This window comes from Taurulus bubalis, assembly GCF_910589615.1.
Source record: "Taurulus bubalis genome assembly, chromosome: 3".
Lineage (NCBI taxonomy): Eukaryota > Metazoa > Chordata > Actinopteri > Perciformes > Cottidae > Taurulus > Taurulus bubalis.
In genome coordinates, this window is record NC_136591.1 from 25736249 (window position 1) to 25752218 (window position 15970).

Here is a 15970-nt window from a genome sequence, read left to right on the forward strand (position 1 = left end):
TCAAACCTTTTGTGGGCAACAAGTTTAACAACCAAATTAAACAAGTCCAGTCCCGCACTACCCGGATGCACATATTTATTAAAAGATGTATAATTTACCATGTGGAACGATATGATGGAGCAGTTGAGTCAAAGACAAGAGGTTAACTATAACCTCAAGAGTGGGAGAGAATAGGTATTACAAAGACAGCCAACCCCTCAAAACATTTTAAAAGCTCAAGTGGAAGAAGATTACCTTAAAGCAGGCGTGGGACGGAGCTTTTTCTGGGAACTGCCTGAGAGTATTAATACAATAAGCACAGAAAATATAATACAAGAATGTTTTTATCAACGTAATCCGGAGAGATGAGGCCAAACCAACCTGGACTATAATCCCAAGGAGAAGTTCCCCTGGTTATCTGTCATCTGGGACACACACACTCACACACACACACACACACACACACACACACACACACACACACACACACACACACACACACACACACACACACACAAACACACACACACACACACACACACTTATGGAGACACACTCACACACAGTGCCTCTCCATGTCTCGTCCTGGGTTCAAATAATCAACAGATAATCTTCAAGAGGATGTTGTCCCTTTGGTTTCATCTTTACTGAAATCTCTCCACCAGCAGAAGGGGTCAACGGGCCACTGTTGGGTTAAGCTATCAATAAAAGGTCAGATTGTTAATATTTCTATTAATATGACATGTTTGACCCGATACTGATTACTATTTGGACAGTGGAACGGTTGGTTGTTGGAAAAATATCCTATATTCTATTTAGGCTTAATTTAACTCATCCAGAGCCCTTTTTTTTATTTAGCAATGATCTAATCATGAAATAAGTCCCTCAGGTCCCTTAGATGTTCAGCATTTAGCTGCACACAGTTGTAATCAACTTTCTACTGATTTAAAATGTACCCCAAATGTTATCACTTTGTAATGTGAATGAAAAATCTCTCATTTATTTTTCTCTGCACTATTACAACCTTTATTACATTTTTTGTAATTGTATTACTACTCTGAAAATAAATTTACTGTATTTTATTTCATGTTTTCTATATTAATTTTCTCATTATTACGCTTGTAAGTGGTGTTCTAATGGGTTTATTTGCCTCATGTAAAATGCTTTGGATTGCCTCTTTATTTTGAAAGGTATACATATTTACTTTATATTAAAACAGTTAGAAATAAAGCAGAATAACTGTCGTTATGGAACACCTCGAGGGAAGAACGGGTGTACTTGAAGGACAGATACAGAATTTGGTAGCTGACACTGAGGGTTGTAAGACAATGTCGCCTTGGTGAGGTAACTCCTCTCTCTCTCTCTCTCTCTCTCTCTCTCTCTCTCTCTCTTTATCTCTCTCTCTATCTCTATCTCTCTTTCCCTCCGTGTTTCTGAGCAGCGTAATTTGAGTAAATGACAGGGGAACATCTGCTGTGCATAAGAGAGAGGCCAACACTTTAACATGCAGATGTCTCCCTCCATCTGCATTAATTCAATAATTACCGCAATGGAGGGAGGGAAAAAAATATTTTTTTTATAGCTTAAGACAATGTTATCTGTGCCAGTTGGTATGGGGAGGGAAAAGGGAGGGGGTGAATGTGTGTGTGTGTGTGTGTGTGTGTGTGTGTGTGTGTGTGTGTGTGTGTGTGTGTGTGTGTGTGTGTGTGTGTGTGTGGGTATGTGCTGCTGGAGGTTTGTGAGAGGAGGGGTAGATTATTACACCATTTAGCCACAGCAAGCTGTCACGTTGTGGAGAATCTCACTAATTCCATTGTGCCCTTGGTGAGTCACTGGCAGACTCCAAGTGACCGGTGATGCCTCAACGCCACCACTTTGTCACCGGACGATCAACATTGTTGTATGTGTATATGTGCTTGCACGTGTGAATGCATGACAACCAATCTGCGTCAATGTAGTGTTTATTTGTATGTATGTGTGTGTATGTGTGCGTGTCGTGTGCGGGGCAGTGCAGCCCATTGGCTGAGGTCTCTGAATCCACAATCAAAGGGAATTTGAGGCAACACCAGAGGATGGCAGGTCAAGGCTTTGACATGCCACTGAATCAGTCCTGGTGACATTTCAAATGTCAGGCAATCATATTTTGGTTGGCACCATCAATTACAGTAAAAACATTGGGCCAAGGAGAGCATTAACATGTAATGGTTTCCATTTAAATAGAGCTAATTACTTTATTGAGAGGTGGGCTCCAGTATCTCATTTTCATCAAAAGCATTTATAAAGCAATCAGACAAATCTGATTATAATGTCCTTGTTCGATGAATGAACATGTGAAAAATGGTTTCAATGATATTAAGAGGTTACTTTTTGCACAGTATAACTATAAGTTTTGCTTAAGTAATTTACCTGGAGATCTAATTGTGCAACTAGAGTAGCACGTTGTGCCATAGATTAACAATAGATTAAAAAGTAAACCGATGCTCCAGCAACCTTCGATGGCACATGACCCCTCAAAGGTCAGCCTGTCAATGAGTGGCTTTCAGAGACGCTCGCAAAGACATACAAACAAACTGTACATATACGATTATACACCGAAAATAAACATACAACCTGACATAATACCCATGAGCATGCACACTTGCTCTTACAGTCTCACACACACACACACACACACACACACACACACACACACACACACACACACACACACACACACACACACACACACATATCTGACTCTTAGATGCCTGCCAAACATAGGGACAAAGGAAACTATTTGTATACTGAGCAGGCCAACTTCCTTTGATTGCAACAGTGCTGCTGTAGGAAACAATGCACAGGCAGGCACTATTAATACACCAAGGAGAAAGAGAATTCCTCTTAGAGGAAAGCTCAAAGGAGCCATCGGCCGAGCTATTTGTGGATTTACTGACTGATTGGATGACTGACTGCACTATACTTACTGTGGTCTCCGCATCTTGTCTTTCTCGACTCCTTCCTTCCTCCAAAACTTCAACATGCTGACACATAACCTATGTTGGGCATTAGCAGGTCAGTGGTACATATTCTTGCATATATTTTCTTTTATAATTTTTTCCGACTATTGTGGTTATGACAGTTCCAGATTATTCCAGATCTCTAATTGAAGCAATTGCATGAGAAATGTAACAGATCTCTTCCACTGCTGTATCGTCATCACACGCTTGTGACATTTGACTGTTGGTAAATAGCTGCCCGGCCACACTTATGACCGCCTCTCCTTTCTAAAAGTGCCGAGTTAAAGAGCATCAAATCCCCACTCGCTAAACCCACACAAGCCCAACCTTCATTAGCATAGCTAACAAACTCCCTGAAAGAGCAACAGTGAGGAGGGAGAACAATGGCAGTCTATTAAAGGGGGAGATGAGGGAGTGAAAAGAGGAGACGAGGGGCGAAGCTATTGTTCTGGTCTTATTTAGCCCTTGGTGTCACCCTGCAACTGTTGTCACTTCTAAGTTTAGCCGGACGGCTGAAGAGGACAGGGAGAAGAAGGAGGAGTGAAGGCAGGAGGAGGAGGAGGAGGAGGAGAGAGAAAGATGGAGAATGGAGGGAGAGTATTTGGACAGGGAGAGATGGTGTGAGGAGAAAGAGGGGAGGATGAAGGGTGCAGGATAAAATGGAAGATGGAAAGAATGCAGAACGAAGTGATGTCAGTATCTGTAACTCAGACATGTTCACAAAATCATGACTCAAGTCTCATGTTAGAGACTTCAGCAATGTCACCATAACGTTCCAGCTTAACAATAATATGTCTATTTATAGTCATTTCACAGCAGATTAATTATATCCCAGTACAAGCAATTCATGTTGGTATAAATAAAGACTGCAGTCATGACAGGATACAATTAACCGCCTTATTGTTTTACTGTTACTTTGAAATGGCCAAAGAAAAATGGCAGTATTGCATTTTAACTGATACTAGCAAGCCTCTTAGACAGCCTTATTTGTGGAGTCTCTTAAGCTCCACAAATAAAGTTAACAAGCAGCTAGCACAGTGGAACACCTGAAACGCTGACCCAGTCTTTTTTAGGGTCACGATTGGCTGATAAATGTCACAATTATTTGATTAACCAGTTTCAGTTTACTATCATATATGACAAAGATAACCCCTTAAATGTTCACATTTAGGAAGCTGAGCGAGTAATTGTGAGCATTTTTGCTGAACTACTGTTGCACCTTTTGTAAATAATGTATATTCTGTTTAGTTCAAGGTATTATAAGACCCTGAATTCAGGTTACAACATATTGGACAAGTCTCATAGAAGCTGCTCTGAGATCAGTTCAGGTGTGTATAATGTGTTACATACAGTACACACAACATTCCTCACATATAAGACTTCGCTTTAGAAAAAAATGTCACGGTGGCTTATTACTCTCATGCTCTCTCTCAATTTCCTATTGAGTCAGTAATAAACTGTCTCATAAAAACATACGAATGGAGAAATGGTGTGTTTGTGTACTCCAGAAACAGAAACAGCAGTGTCAGTGTTTGGAGAGCAAACTAGGATACAAGCAGACAACCAAAGGAACAAAAAAAGAGATGAGGCAAGACCCAAGGAGAAAGAAAGAGGGAGACAGATTAGCCCAGCTGTCTGCTCATAAAGCGGCTGAGGGGTGAGGCGCTAAGCCCGCCAGTGAAAGCAGAGCTTAGGTGGGTGACACAGGGCAGTGGACCCCACTCAGCCCACAGTGGTCTGCAGCATAGGGCCTGAGCCAAAGCAAAGACACATGGATAAACAGTGGGAGATGAGGCTCCGCGCTTGCAAAGCCCAGCGGGCTAAGACGGTCGAGCAGGCGAGCGGGCAGACAAGCGGGCAGGCGGGCGAGCGGGCAGGCGTCACATTCCCCCCCCAGCCATGAGTGGAGACAGGGGGGTTAAGGCTTAAGGCTTGGCTCCCTAACTGACTGACAAGGGACGAGGCGGCATGGCAGACATTGTCTCAGTCGGTGAGTTCATCAGAAAGAATGTAGATTTATTGTATATGGATTGAGCTTGGCTCAGGAGAATAAAGGCACAATTACATAGGGTCTTGGCATGCAGCCCCTCACAAAACACAGCCCAGAATGATCAATTACTCTGTCCCCACTCTTTCCACTGTACGCAAACACACGGCTCTGTCCATCTCTCAAGCCGTGTCCTGCTGATGACCCCTAGTTAGCACGGCAGCCTGGGAATGGCCTGTGATGACAAGGTCATTGGTATGAGGTGAGAAGGCCTGGTTCGCCACTACTGCAAGACCGAAAGTAGCACAGGGTCTTTAACCGCTCTGGATTTCACACACAACCCTCGTCCACAACCTCGTGGCAATTGAGGCATTAGCAACTGCTGTTTTATGAGGTTACCAATGTGACAATGTACATCCATCAACAGTACGGTCATACATCTACAGTATCTTCTTGTGTGAAAACAGCTAGAGTGCTTGAAGAGGTGCAGGGGGAAGAGAGCTCTGACAATGTGCAGATAAATTATGAAGCAGTAAAGTGTAGATTTGCAATAAGCCTTTTAACACAGTTCCCTTGGATAGCATATTGATAATAATAATGATAATAATAATATATAAATAGAGAGAATAATAATGGTATTGCAAACCATTATCTTTACATGTTTTCACTGATTTTTTTCTATTAACAATAAACCAGTCCACCTACAAAGCTTAGAAAGACCACACTCTATTGTCTATAATTGAATGGCCCAGTCTGTACAGTATAGTGCCCCCTGTTGTTTACGATGGTCCTCCGTCTCCTCGGCATGTCTACTTTGATTTCCAGCATCATTTACTCAATTGAATTAAAAGCTTTGAGCTTTTAATACAAGGACTAAAATTGTGGACCTGGGTTCCATTCCTATTACACTCCAGTATGAAGGCATTGAAACACCATTTCATAAACGTTTTACACATGAAATTGGATTTGGAAATGATCTAGCAATTATTTACAAATTGCCAAAAGATGTGACCAGGAGCGATTTCCGATACATTTATTATTTAGCAACTTTTAGCAATTTTGCAAGATTTCAACTTCCAGATCAAACCTTCCATGATAAGAGCACACATAATCAGTATTCAAACTTAAAAGGTGTCCCTCTATATCTCTGGCATTACCCTGGACCCCTAACCCTAACCTGTTTCTGGCTGCAAGTAGAATATTTTGATTACTCTGTTAATTATTTTCTTGAATAATCAATTTATCATTTGTCTATGAAATGCTCTCTTTTAAGGCTGCAACTAACAATTATTTTTGATTTTCTGCATTGTTTTTATTTGTTATTGGCTTGGTTTATTAAAATGGCCATAACAAAATCACAGTTTACCATATAGCCTGAAGGAATGTCTTCAAATACAGTCCGACCAACAGCCTAAAACCTAAACATAGTCCTATAAAACAGTGGAACACAGCCAATCTTCACTTAACTCACAAAAGCTGCTGCTAAGGAAGCAGTTTTGCTTGAAATATATATCTTACATAATGAATGTAGTCAAAAAGACTAATTGATTAATCAACTAATCTTTGCAGTGCTACTGCTATCTGTAAATAAGGTCAAACATGTCAAATTACTTCTGTATGAAGTTTGTAATAACTGTGTGTTTGAAAGCTACTTTTTTCTGAACCAATACAAATGTCGTGGTGGGATTCATTCATTTGCGTTCAGGTCTCTCAGACCAAACAGGTCAGGCCGACTGTATCTATTTAATACCTCTGTCCTGTATCTTTTCTGTTCGGTCTCTTATTCCCTTGATTTTCCCTAACAGGGTTTCCTTGAGAACTAAATCTACTTAGGATTTATTGTTTCTTATTATTTCTCATCATTGGAAATAATAATCCGTTCACCTAATCCCCCACTCCCTCCCTCTCTTTCAGATCATATTCATCAAGATCATCCCCTCTGACAAAGCAAGAAATCAGCACAGTGGGGAGGTCTAACAGATCGCGTACTGGAACATGGGGGTTTCTTCCAAATCAAATCAAGTTCCTCTGATGTAATCAAGACGAGACGCCAAAGACGACGACATAATCTCCCAGGGACATGCCTCCCTTGCTTGCACATTATTAAAAAATGAGGAGGAACAAATCTTTAGATTGAAAGACTGGAAAAAATGAAATTATAATGAATCGAGGAAAACTGGGGCAAGGTTGGATCAAGCCTTCAGACACAGATGATGGACAAATCTTCACTGTGTGTGTGTGTGTGTGTGTGTGTGTGTGTGTGTGTGTGTGTGTGTGTGTGTGTGTGTGTGTGTGTGTGTGTGTGTATAAATATTTCAATTTACTCAAGATCAAGTTCCTGACCTGCTCTATCCCTCTCCGCCTGTGTAAATCAGGAGAGCAGGTCGTCCCACTACAAGTCACTTAGTTTTGGATAATCTGTCTGTGTCTAAGGTGACTTGGTGAACTGTGACGGCTTCTCAATCATTGGAGGGTGCACTTGCAATCAACTCCCACATGATGGCACAATATGACAAAAGTGGACACCAGCTAGGAACTTGAGGGCTCTTTCTATTAATCAGACTTGATCTATCCATGATGAACAAAGTACCACACATAATGCATAATGGAATAAAGGCCAGTGTTGTTACAGTTGAACCTTTAACTTGTATTGTGTGAGCTGATCTACAAACACACAGCTGTCACAACACAATGAAATTGTAATAGACTAGACATTAACTGCAAAGATATTCTTGGCCTTCACCACCAGGTGGCCTCATGTGACCTTACCTTCAGTATCAACACCATGGTGAGGAACTGTGGGCTAAACAGCTTGTTTTATATAGCGCTGTGCCATCAGTGTCTGATTTAATATACAATTCAGTTTATGAATTTACAAGTATATTTTATTTAATATTTATTAAATAACCATTTTAAAGGATTTTTGCAATGGATGCTCATTTTAAATATATATATATTGTTTAATCTCACGTACCCCCTGGAGAGCCTTCACGTACCCCCATTAGAGAACCACTGGTTTAGGGTTTATCCACAGTGGGATTATGTCCTGGGCATTTAATGTCTTGGAGAGCACTCTAAAGAAAAAGATGAATGAGTCATATATTACTTTGTAAAACCTCGTAGATTAAACAACAATACTAAAACAATTAAGCCCTCTTCAAGTTGCTATTTTTCATTTAGCCTACTTCGGTGAACTCGAAGTGTAGTAAAGAAAAAGGTAGTTCCGCCATGTGCGCGCTCCCGCGGCCAGGGGGGCAGCGCGTAACCACCTCCTCCACGGGACAACTGCCGGGTCCTTGTGAGGAAAGAGGCACTGTGGAGGAAAACTATCGAAGAAGGTACCACGATGGGCAGCATCGCGGGCCTCGAGAGGTTCGACAGTCCGGGTAAAGGACGAGCTCTCCGCGTTACCAGACCCTTTAAAGTAGGAGAACTGCTGTTCTCCAGCCCGGCCTATTCTTATGTGCTGTCACTAACCGAGAGAGGCTGCTGCTGTGAGTTCTGCTTCACCAGGTCAGTGACAGATGATGCTTCATCCCCGCATGCGGTGCTTTTTCTAATCGTGAACATTTGCAAACATTGTTCGACTCAACACTGTAGTTGTTATTCATGATGGGGCTTTAAATAGCAGAGAATACCCCTAATGCTCTATTTTTGCAGACATATACGATTCTATTACGTGTCTAAAACAGTTAATGGAGTGATAATTCAGTAAGGCCATAAATAGTTCTGACATGCCTTTTTTCCCACCATCCATGCAGTTGTTTGCTTTTTAAAAAAATAGTATATATGATTAGCCTCGGAATAACGATCAGATACAATCTAATTGAATAATCTCGTGTTTTTGTCCTATGGTCTACAGGTGGGTATGGATTCAACTGTTGAGAACTTAATGTATCAGTATTCAGTATACAATCAATCATGCAAAGGTGTGAAATCAGTCTTTTTATTTGGTAAGAATATGTAAGGTTAATTATGGAGTATTTACATTGAAGCTATAGTGTGTCCTTTCTGAATCATGCTATTGCTTTAATGATCTGACTTTACACTGACAAGTTGCTGAAGTCTAATTGTGTGCACAGTTTGGATTCTGTAAAGTGACAATATTGATGTTATCACTATCAGGTATAAAGCATCACTCGTTATGTTTTCCAAGTTATCCATCCACTGTAACCCTATCTCTGACCTTACTAATCCAAACTCTAGCAGAAGAATCAGTCATCAACATGAAACTCTGGGTCACACCTGCACTTTACTTCCGGTAGTGTGTTCCCACCCACCACTGAGCAGCTTGTTGGACTTGTTACTGACAGTCTGAAAATGAAATGGGTGGACTTTTGCTTTACTTTTCAATGTGGTGGAGAGAGACAGCTGGTCAGCCATAAGGTCAGCTCTATTAATACTACAGAAGTGCTTCATTGCTTCAGTTACGATAGGCCTGCAGCAACTGCTGCTTCTTGTGTCAGATTAATGGAGCAGGACGTTTACACACGTACAAACTCCAGCAGCTAGATACTCAAATACAAGTACATACTCACATACAGATACATTGAAGTCTGATAGCTGCAGAACGATCTTTGTATACAAGTTGATATACTTTGAGCTCAGATGTCTGATGTTAGTGTATCTGGAGAAGTACATTATACAAGGAAGTGTGAGGATCTTTCAGTAACTTTCTAATCATATGCTGTTTACTATCCATGAACTAATAGACCCTGTTTTTGTTTCATACATAGGAAAGAGAAATTGGCGAGATGTGGGAAGTGCAAGAAAGCCTTCTACTGCAATGTAAAATGCCAGGTAGGACACAGTTGGGGGAAGGACATATATGCTCTGTAACGTAATGATTCCTGTGAAAGATATTGGACCTTGTATTGTAGCTCAGAGCTCCTAACAATTTGTCCGTTTTCTTTACAATGGCTACTGTAGGTTGGAAAACAAGCAGATTCACTCAAGGAATGCTAATATTGGCTTGTCGACATTTTATCAGGAGGGAAATATCTCAACAGCTATTGGATAGTTTGACATGGAATGATTTGGTGATCGCTGACTTTGCATCTTGCACCACAAAAAGGTTAATGGCCTTAAATGTTCATGATGGTATACCTCTAAAACAAAGGACTGAATCCCCGTCCCTCTAAAGTTAGGATGCAGCTCTAACAGCTAAATGTTGAGCGGTCTGATAATATAGAGCTGAGCCTGGAAAGCTGAGTTTAAAATTACCTTAAAAAGTCACTGTGGAGATGAACTCTGTTTTAGGTGACGATACGTCCTGTCTGATCCTCAGTTTTTGCAGTTTTTGCACCAGTAGTAATTACGTTTTTTTCCTTGTTTTTACAAGTTTTTCATCCATCCTATTTTTTGGTTTGTTTGTTTTCACACACACACACACACACACACACACACACACACACACACACACACACACACACACACACACACACACACACACACACGGTGAAGATTTGTCCATCATCTGTGCCTGAAGGCTTGATCCAACCTTGCCCCAGTTTTCCCCGATTCATTATAATTTCATTTTTTCCAGTCTTTCAATCTAAAGATTTGTTCCTCCTCATTTTTTTATAATGTCACAACCATAGGTAATGATGAACTAAGTCAGAGAAGGGAGAAAAGCAGTCAATGAATGGTTGTGTTTACATGGTAAGAGGTGAGGGAAACATTGTGGTGGCTCCTCAACTCTAAATTGTTTGCTCTACTTTTGATGTTCACAATTGAATCGGCTTTAAACTTCAGGGTTGTGTGTTTTTGTGAAGAAAGGGGACTGGGCCATGCACAAGCTGGAGTGCTCTGCCATGATTGCATTCAAAGAGAACTGGTGCCCTTCAGAGATAACTCGCCTGGTGGCCCGGATCCTCGCCAAAAAGGTTGGCCAGTTAATTAATAAAAGACAACACAGTTTCTCATTTTTTCTGTTAATTGTATCGCTTTTTTCACAGAAAACAAAGAAAGAAAGATGTGTTTCTGAGAAGATTTTGCTCATAGAGGAGGTACAATCACGTGAGTAATTGACCTTGAACATACATGCATGGTTTTTGTTTGAGATTTGACTTTGATTTCTCAAAACCTATCAAAACCTTAAAAACCCACCTGGCAAGTGTCAGATTCAGCATAAAGTGTCCAGAGTCTCTGAGTTTGTACTTCAGTCCTGAGGGGTCACGAGATATCTCTCTCAAAAATGCACAACCCATTCAGATTAGACTGGGAGGAACACCCATAGCCTCATCTATATATATCCCATAGTGTGGATCGAATTACACAACATACCGAGTGAAACAACTAGAATGGGAAAGAGCACTTTAGACTGTAACTCAGTGTCTGCAATTCAAATGGTGTTTGATCGAGTTAGTCACCTGAATAGAACTCATAGTTGAGGTTCAGTTCAAAACCATAACAAAGTATAGCAAGCAATATTACATAAGTATATGGTCAAAAATCAAAGTCTAGGATGTTAAAGTGGAATTCTACCAATCGTAATATTAATTCATGTTTAAAGACATTGGGAAGTGCTACTGCATACTGTACATGTTTTTGTATGTACATTTTTGCAGATTTTCTCTAGTTTTTCATATATTAAAGGCAATCATAGTCTAAAATACATTTAGCTAAAGAGTATGTATAGTAGGCTTGGTAGATACAAGTTAATAAATACAAATTTATTCAATCAAAATATCTATCCCTCCTCCTTTAACAGACGTGGAGGACGTAGATAATGAGAAAAGAGGGATGAACGAGACAGATATTGCCGGACTGCATCGTTTTTTCTCCAAACATTTGGAGTTACCTGACCATAAAGACCTTCACACACTCTTCTCCCAGGTACCACACACAAACACATATGAATGCTTGCTAATAATAATATATTTAGAGTCTTACTCTTGTTGTTTTTTGCTGTCGTTATCAAATAGGCCTTAGCATGGAATACTAACAATTTGCTTGTCCGTGACTTCCCCATCAACCACTGGAGTTAAAGAAAAAAGGCATAGCACAAATGATTTATATATATTGATAAAACACCGGCAAAATATTAGTAATATGCACTTTTCTTTCTCTTTCCTGTGTCATTTATTCAACAGGTTGCCTGTAATGGTTTCACTATAGAGGATGATGAACTGTCCAACATGGGTACTGCAATCTACCCAGAGTAAGAAGGAAAACTTGCATGTATATGAGCACATTTTCATTCTGTACTGTTTGAACAACGCATGAACAGGTACAGTATATTACACTGGGAATTCCCCCCTCCCTACACAGCTTATTTTGTGTTTCTCAATGTCTTAGTGGTTTTTGTTAGTTTTAGTTCCCTCATTTTAGTTTGGGACATTGGTCATTTGATTTGGAAAAACATACTGGGGAAGGACAGCCATGTTATTTCATGGATGCTGAAAGCTACAATTAGCTGTATTTGGTTTATGTTTTAAAGGTCAGTGTTCAGGGCAACATTTAACAGCCTTCCAAGGAGGCCATATTGCCAATATCTAGCAGTTTGTCATGTGGTGGTAAAATCGGCGCCCTGCGGTGGCTGAGGCTGTTGAGTCTTTTTTTTTTTTAAAGGCTGTGCGAGAGGGAATTTTTAAGATATTTCCATCCTGCCACCCAGGTAATAGCAAGATCACTAACATATTTAAGGGACCCTCATGACCTCTGTAGATAAGTTGGTACTTTTCCCTCTGCTCCTACTTCATTGGAAGAAAGTAAAGAGCTTGATTTTTAGACTTCTCTGTTTCTCTCTGCCTGTCTCTTCACAGTGTGGCACTGATCAACCACAGCTGTCTGGCCAGCGTCATAGTCACATATAACGGGACGTCGGCGGAGGTTCGGGCGGTGCAGAACATGAAGCCTGGAGATGAAGTGAGGAAAAGGGACAGCTGCCATTAGAGGGGGTTGGGTTCAGTTTTGTTTTCCCCCAAGTGTGTGTGTGTGTTGAGAAGGGAGCTGTTTTTACGAGTGTGTGAAACGTGTCCGTCTGTGAGCTCCATTTAAATAAAATGTGGTGGCTCAGTGCGCACCAAATCGAAACAAAGAAGAATCACAACATGACATTCAAACTAGTGAAGAACAGTATATGTGTTATGTTGAAATGATACAATACAGCCGTGTAATCTTACTGTAATATACAGGGATTGATCACATTTAAATAATGTGTAAGTCAAACAGTTAAAAAAAAAGGAATAGTGCAACATTTTGACAATGTGCCTTTTCGCTTTTGTGATAGACGAAGTAGAAACATACCTCTCTCCCCGATTAGCATAGCTTAAAGACTAGAAACAAGGAGCTGCAGCACTTCTAAAGCTAAATCATGCACACTTATTTTACCAACATTATTTGCGAGGCATAGAAACGTCTTGGAGTCTCACTATCGGCATAAGGTTGCCAGGCAACCAAAAGGTGGTGGGGATCAGATTGTGACAGTACCTTTGGACAGAGTCGGGTTAAAGGCTGCTGTAGCAGGCTTTGTATTAGCCGTACAGACATGAGAGTGATATCAATTTTCTCCTTTTACTCTCAACAAAAAAGCAAATAATCATATTTCTCAAAATGTCAAATTAATCCAACACAGGTGGTTTTGGAGTAGAACATATTATGGATGAGATAGTATCTTAAAATGTAAAAGCTAGGGGCCAAGATTGAAAGGTGAAGACAAGAGTGTGAAGACTTTGGCATGAGCATCGCTGCTCAATGACAGTTTCTTTGTCAGTGTGTATGTGGAGAAGAAGAGTGTATGTGGTTTCTGGGGGGATGTAGCAGCTTATTTAAGAGGCCAGTGGAGTTATTTTCAGACTGACCTTCTAACCTGCAGTTTAAAATCTATTTGGCAGAATATTGAGACATTCAAACAAGAAGAAAAAAGTCAAGGAAAGAGTGTTCATTCGCAGTATTCAGGATTCTCGTGTGCTGTGTGTTATTTCCACCTCTAGGTGCTCATCAGCTACATAGACGTCCTCTATCCCACAGACGACCGCAACAACAGGCTGAGAGAGTGCTATTATTTCACCTGTGACTGCAAGGACTGTAAAACCAAGTCCAAGGCAAGAAGTGTTGAGTGGAAAAAGACAAAATCATAAAACTAGCATTGTAATTCATGTGTAAAATGTAGAAACAAAACTTCATATTTTTGTTCTGTTTTCACATCTAGGACAAGGAAAAGTTGAAAGTACGTAAGCGGAGTGACCCCATAGAGCCAGAGGTCATCAGCAACATGGTCCGGTACGCCAGGAAGAACATCAGAGAGTTCCGGGCTGTTAAACACACAAAGAATATCCTCTCACTAAGTAACAGTCTCTTGTGACGTACAATTCCTCTGCACTTTTATTTTAATTCAAGGACACCTGCAGGTCGGTTTAGTGCCTCTGAAGCTTTCTTAAGCAGATGTTATTCTTCTGCAACGTAGCTTTCAAGACTCTAAAACATCTGATAATAGGATCAGAGGCCCCTTTGACGTTTCAGTAAAACCTCAGCATGTTTCGACACAGTCCTTGACTCTGTGGCACCCCCTAGTGAGTTGCTGGAGATGTGTGAACAGAGTCTGGAGGAGATGGGAGCCGCCTTTGATGACGCTAACGTCTACATGCTCCACGTGATGTACCAGGCCATGGGGGTTTGTCTCTACATGCAAGATCCAGACGGAGCGCTCAGATACGGCGAGAAGATCATCAAACATTACAGGTGACGAGGCCACATGCATCCAAGTAACAGATGCTGTTAGATTGCATTGTGGGAATTGTAGGTCCCAGTCTCAGAAACTAAAAGTCTTTGTTCAATTTGACTTATTTTTAATCTGTTGCGTGTAAGTCCATCCATTTAAAAATATAGATAGAAGTAGATAGAATGATAGAAGTAATTAAGGTGATTAAGAATGTCAAACATTTAGATTCACCTTCTCTTTTCTCCATCATTACAGTACAGGAGGAAAATTAAATTCAGTGTCTTATTGTGATATCAATGCAATACATGACCTTTAGAAAAACATTTTGTCAATGTTCATGCCATCATCTAACTACTTTTCTCTTTGAAAGCAATGCTTTAAGTCCAATCAGCATGTATGCTCTCTTTCCAATGCAGCAAGTTGTATCCACCCTACTCTTTGAACGTGTCCTCCATGTATCTGAAGTTGGGCCGACTGTACATGGGCCTAGAGAGGCACTCAGCAGGGGTCAGCGCTCTCAAGAAGGTAACATGCACTGCTGATCTTACAAATAGCTACAAATAGGAAACTGTTTTAAATACGCAGAGCTACAGTTTCAGTTGGTACCAAAAAGAGAGTGAGGTTTGATATACCCAGACATCACGTACATACTTGCATGCTCTATAATGCTGTTAAATTGTTTGTGTGTATACAGGGAATGGCCATAATGGAGGTGGCTCATGGGAAGGATCACTTCTACTTGACAGAGCTGCGCAAAGAGATGGCACAAAAATGAGGAGAAAGTTAAGAAATTATGTAATGTGGCTGGCACCAAGGGACTGCGTTCACTCCTTTTGATTCAGGGCTTTACAGAACTGAATGCACTTTCTATTCTTTTTTTTGTACTGAAGCAAAGATAGAGAGCATTCATGTTTGTATGCAAAGTTTAATACAATAAAAGTATTATGGGGTTTTTGGATATTGGACTCAGTGTTTACATCAGTGTTGTGTATGCAATCATTTATTTGTTTGTTGAATGCAAGATATGTTTGTACCCGGCATGCATTTGCTTGTGAACTGAGTTTTTGACCGAGGTTGCGCACAATATTATCCTAAATTGTTAATGATTTCATGCTTGTTTTGGCTCGTGAGAGTGGCGGACATGTGTGTAGGGGCAACAATGCAACAAAATCCCTGTCAGCCAATCAGGACAGCTGCCTCATCACAAGGGTCCTTTTAAAGCTGCAGAATGTACCCCAATCACAATGGAGGGCTGGTGTAGAGCACTGTGTTTGCATTAGCACCTTGTGTGAGTGCTCTGCAACAGAAACCCTCTCCAACATACGCACATTATTACCAACCTTA

General features: G+C 40.6%; 1 protein-coding gene across 1 annotated transcript; it reads left to right on the top strand.

Annotated features, from left to right (window-relative positions):
* The first annotated feature begins 8255 nt into the window (after positions 1 to 8255).
* On the top strand, positions 8256 to 15584 carry smyd2b (SET and MYND domain containing 2b). The gene is made up of 12 exons (XM_079215315.1): positions 8256 to 8475; positions 9699 to 9762; positions 10737 to 10847; positions 10920 to 10980; positions 11675 to 11799; positions 12057 to 12124; positions 12729 to 12831; positions 13899 to 14009; positions 14117 to 14237; positions 14472 to 14646; positions 15043 to 15151; positions 15321 to 15584. The coding sequence occupies exons 1-12, from the start codon at positions 8309 to 8311 to the stop codon at positions 15399 to 15401; spliced, it is 1296 nt and encodes a 431-aa protein (XP_079071441.1). The 5' UTR covers positions 8256 to 8308; the 3' UTR covers positions 15402 to 15584.
* The last annotated feature ends 386 nt before the right edge of the window (positions 15585 to 15970 follow it).

Coding starts and splice junctions, on each gene's coding strand:
- smyd2b (XM_079215315.1), top strand. CDS start 8,309: ATGGGCAGCATCGCGGGCCTCGAGAGGTTCGACAGTCCGGGTAAAGGA. Junction 8,476..9,698: donor TGTGAGTTCTGCTTCACCAG/GTCAGTGACAGA, acceptor TTTCATACATAG/GAAAGAGAAATTGGCGAGAT. Junction 9,763..10,736: donor ACTGCAATGTAAAATGCCAG/GTAGGACACAGT, acceptor GTTTTTGTGAAG/AAAGGGGACTGGGCCATGCA.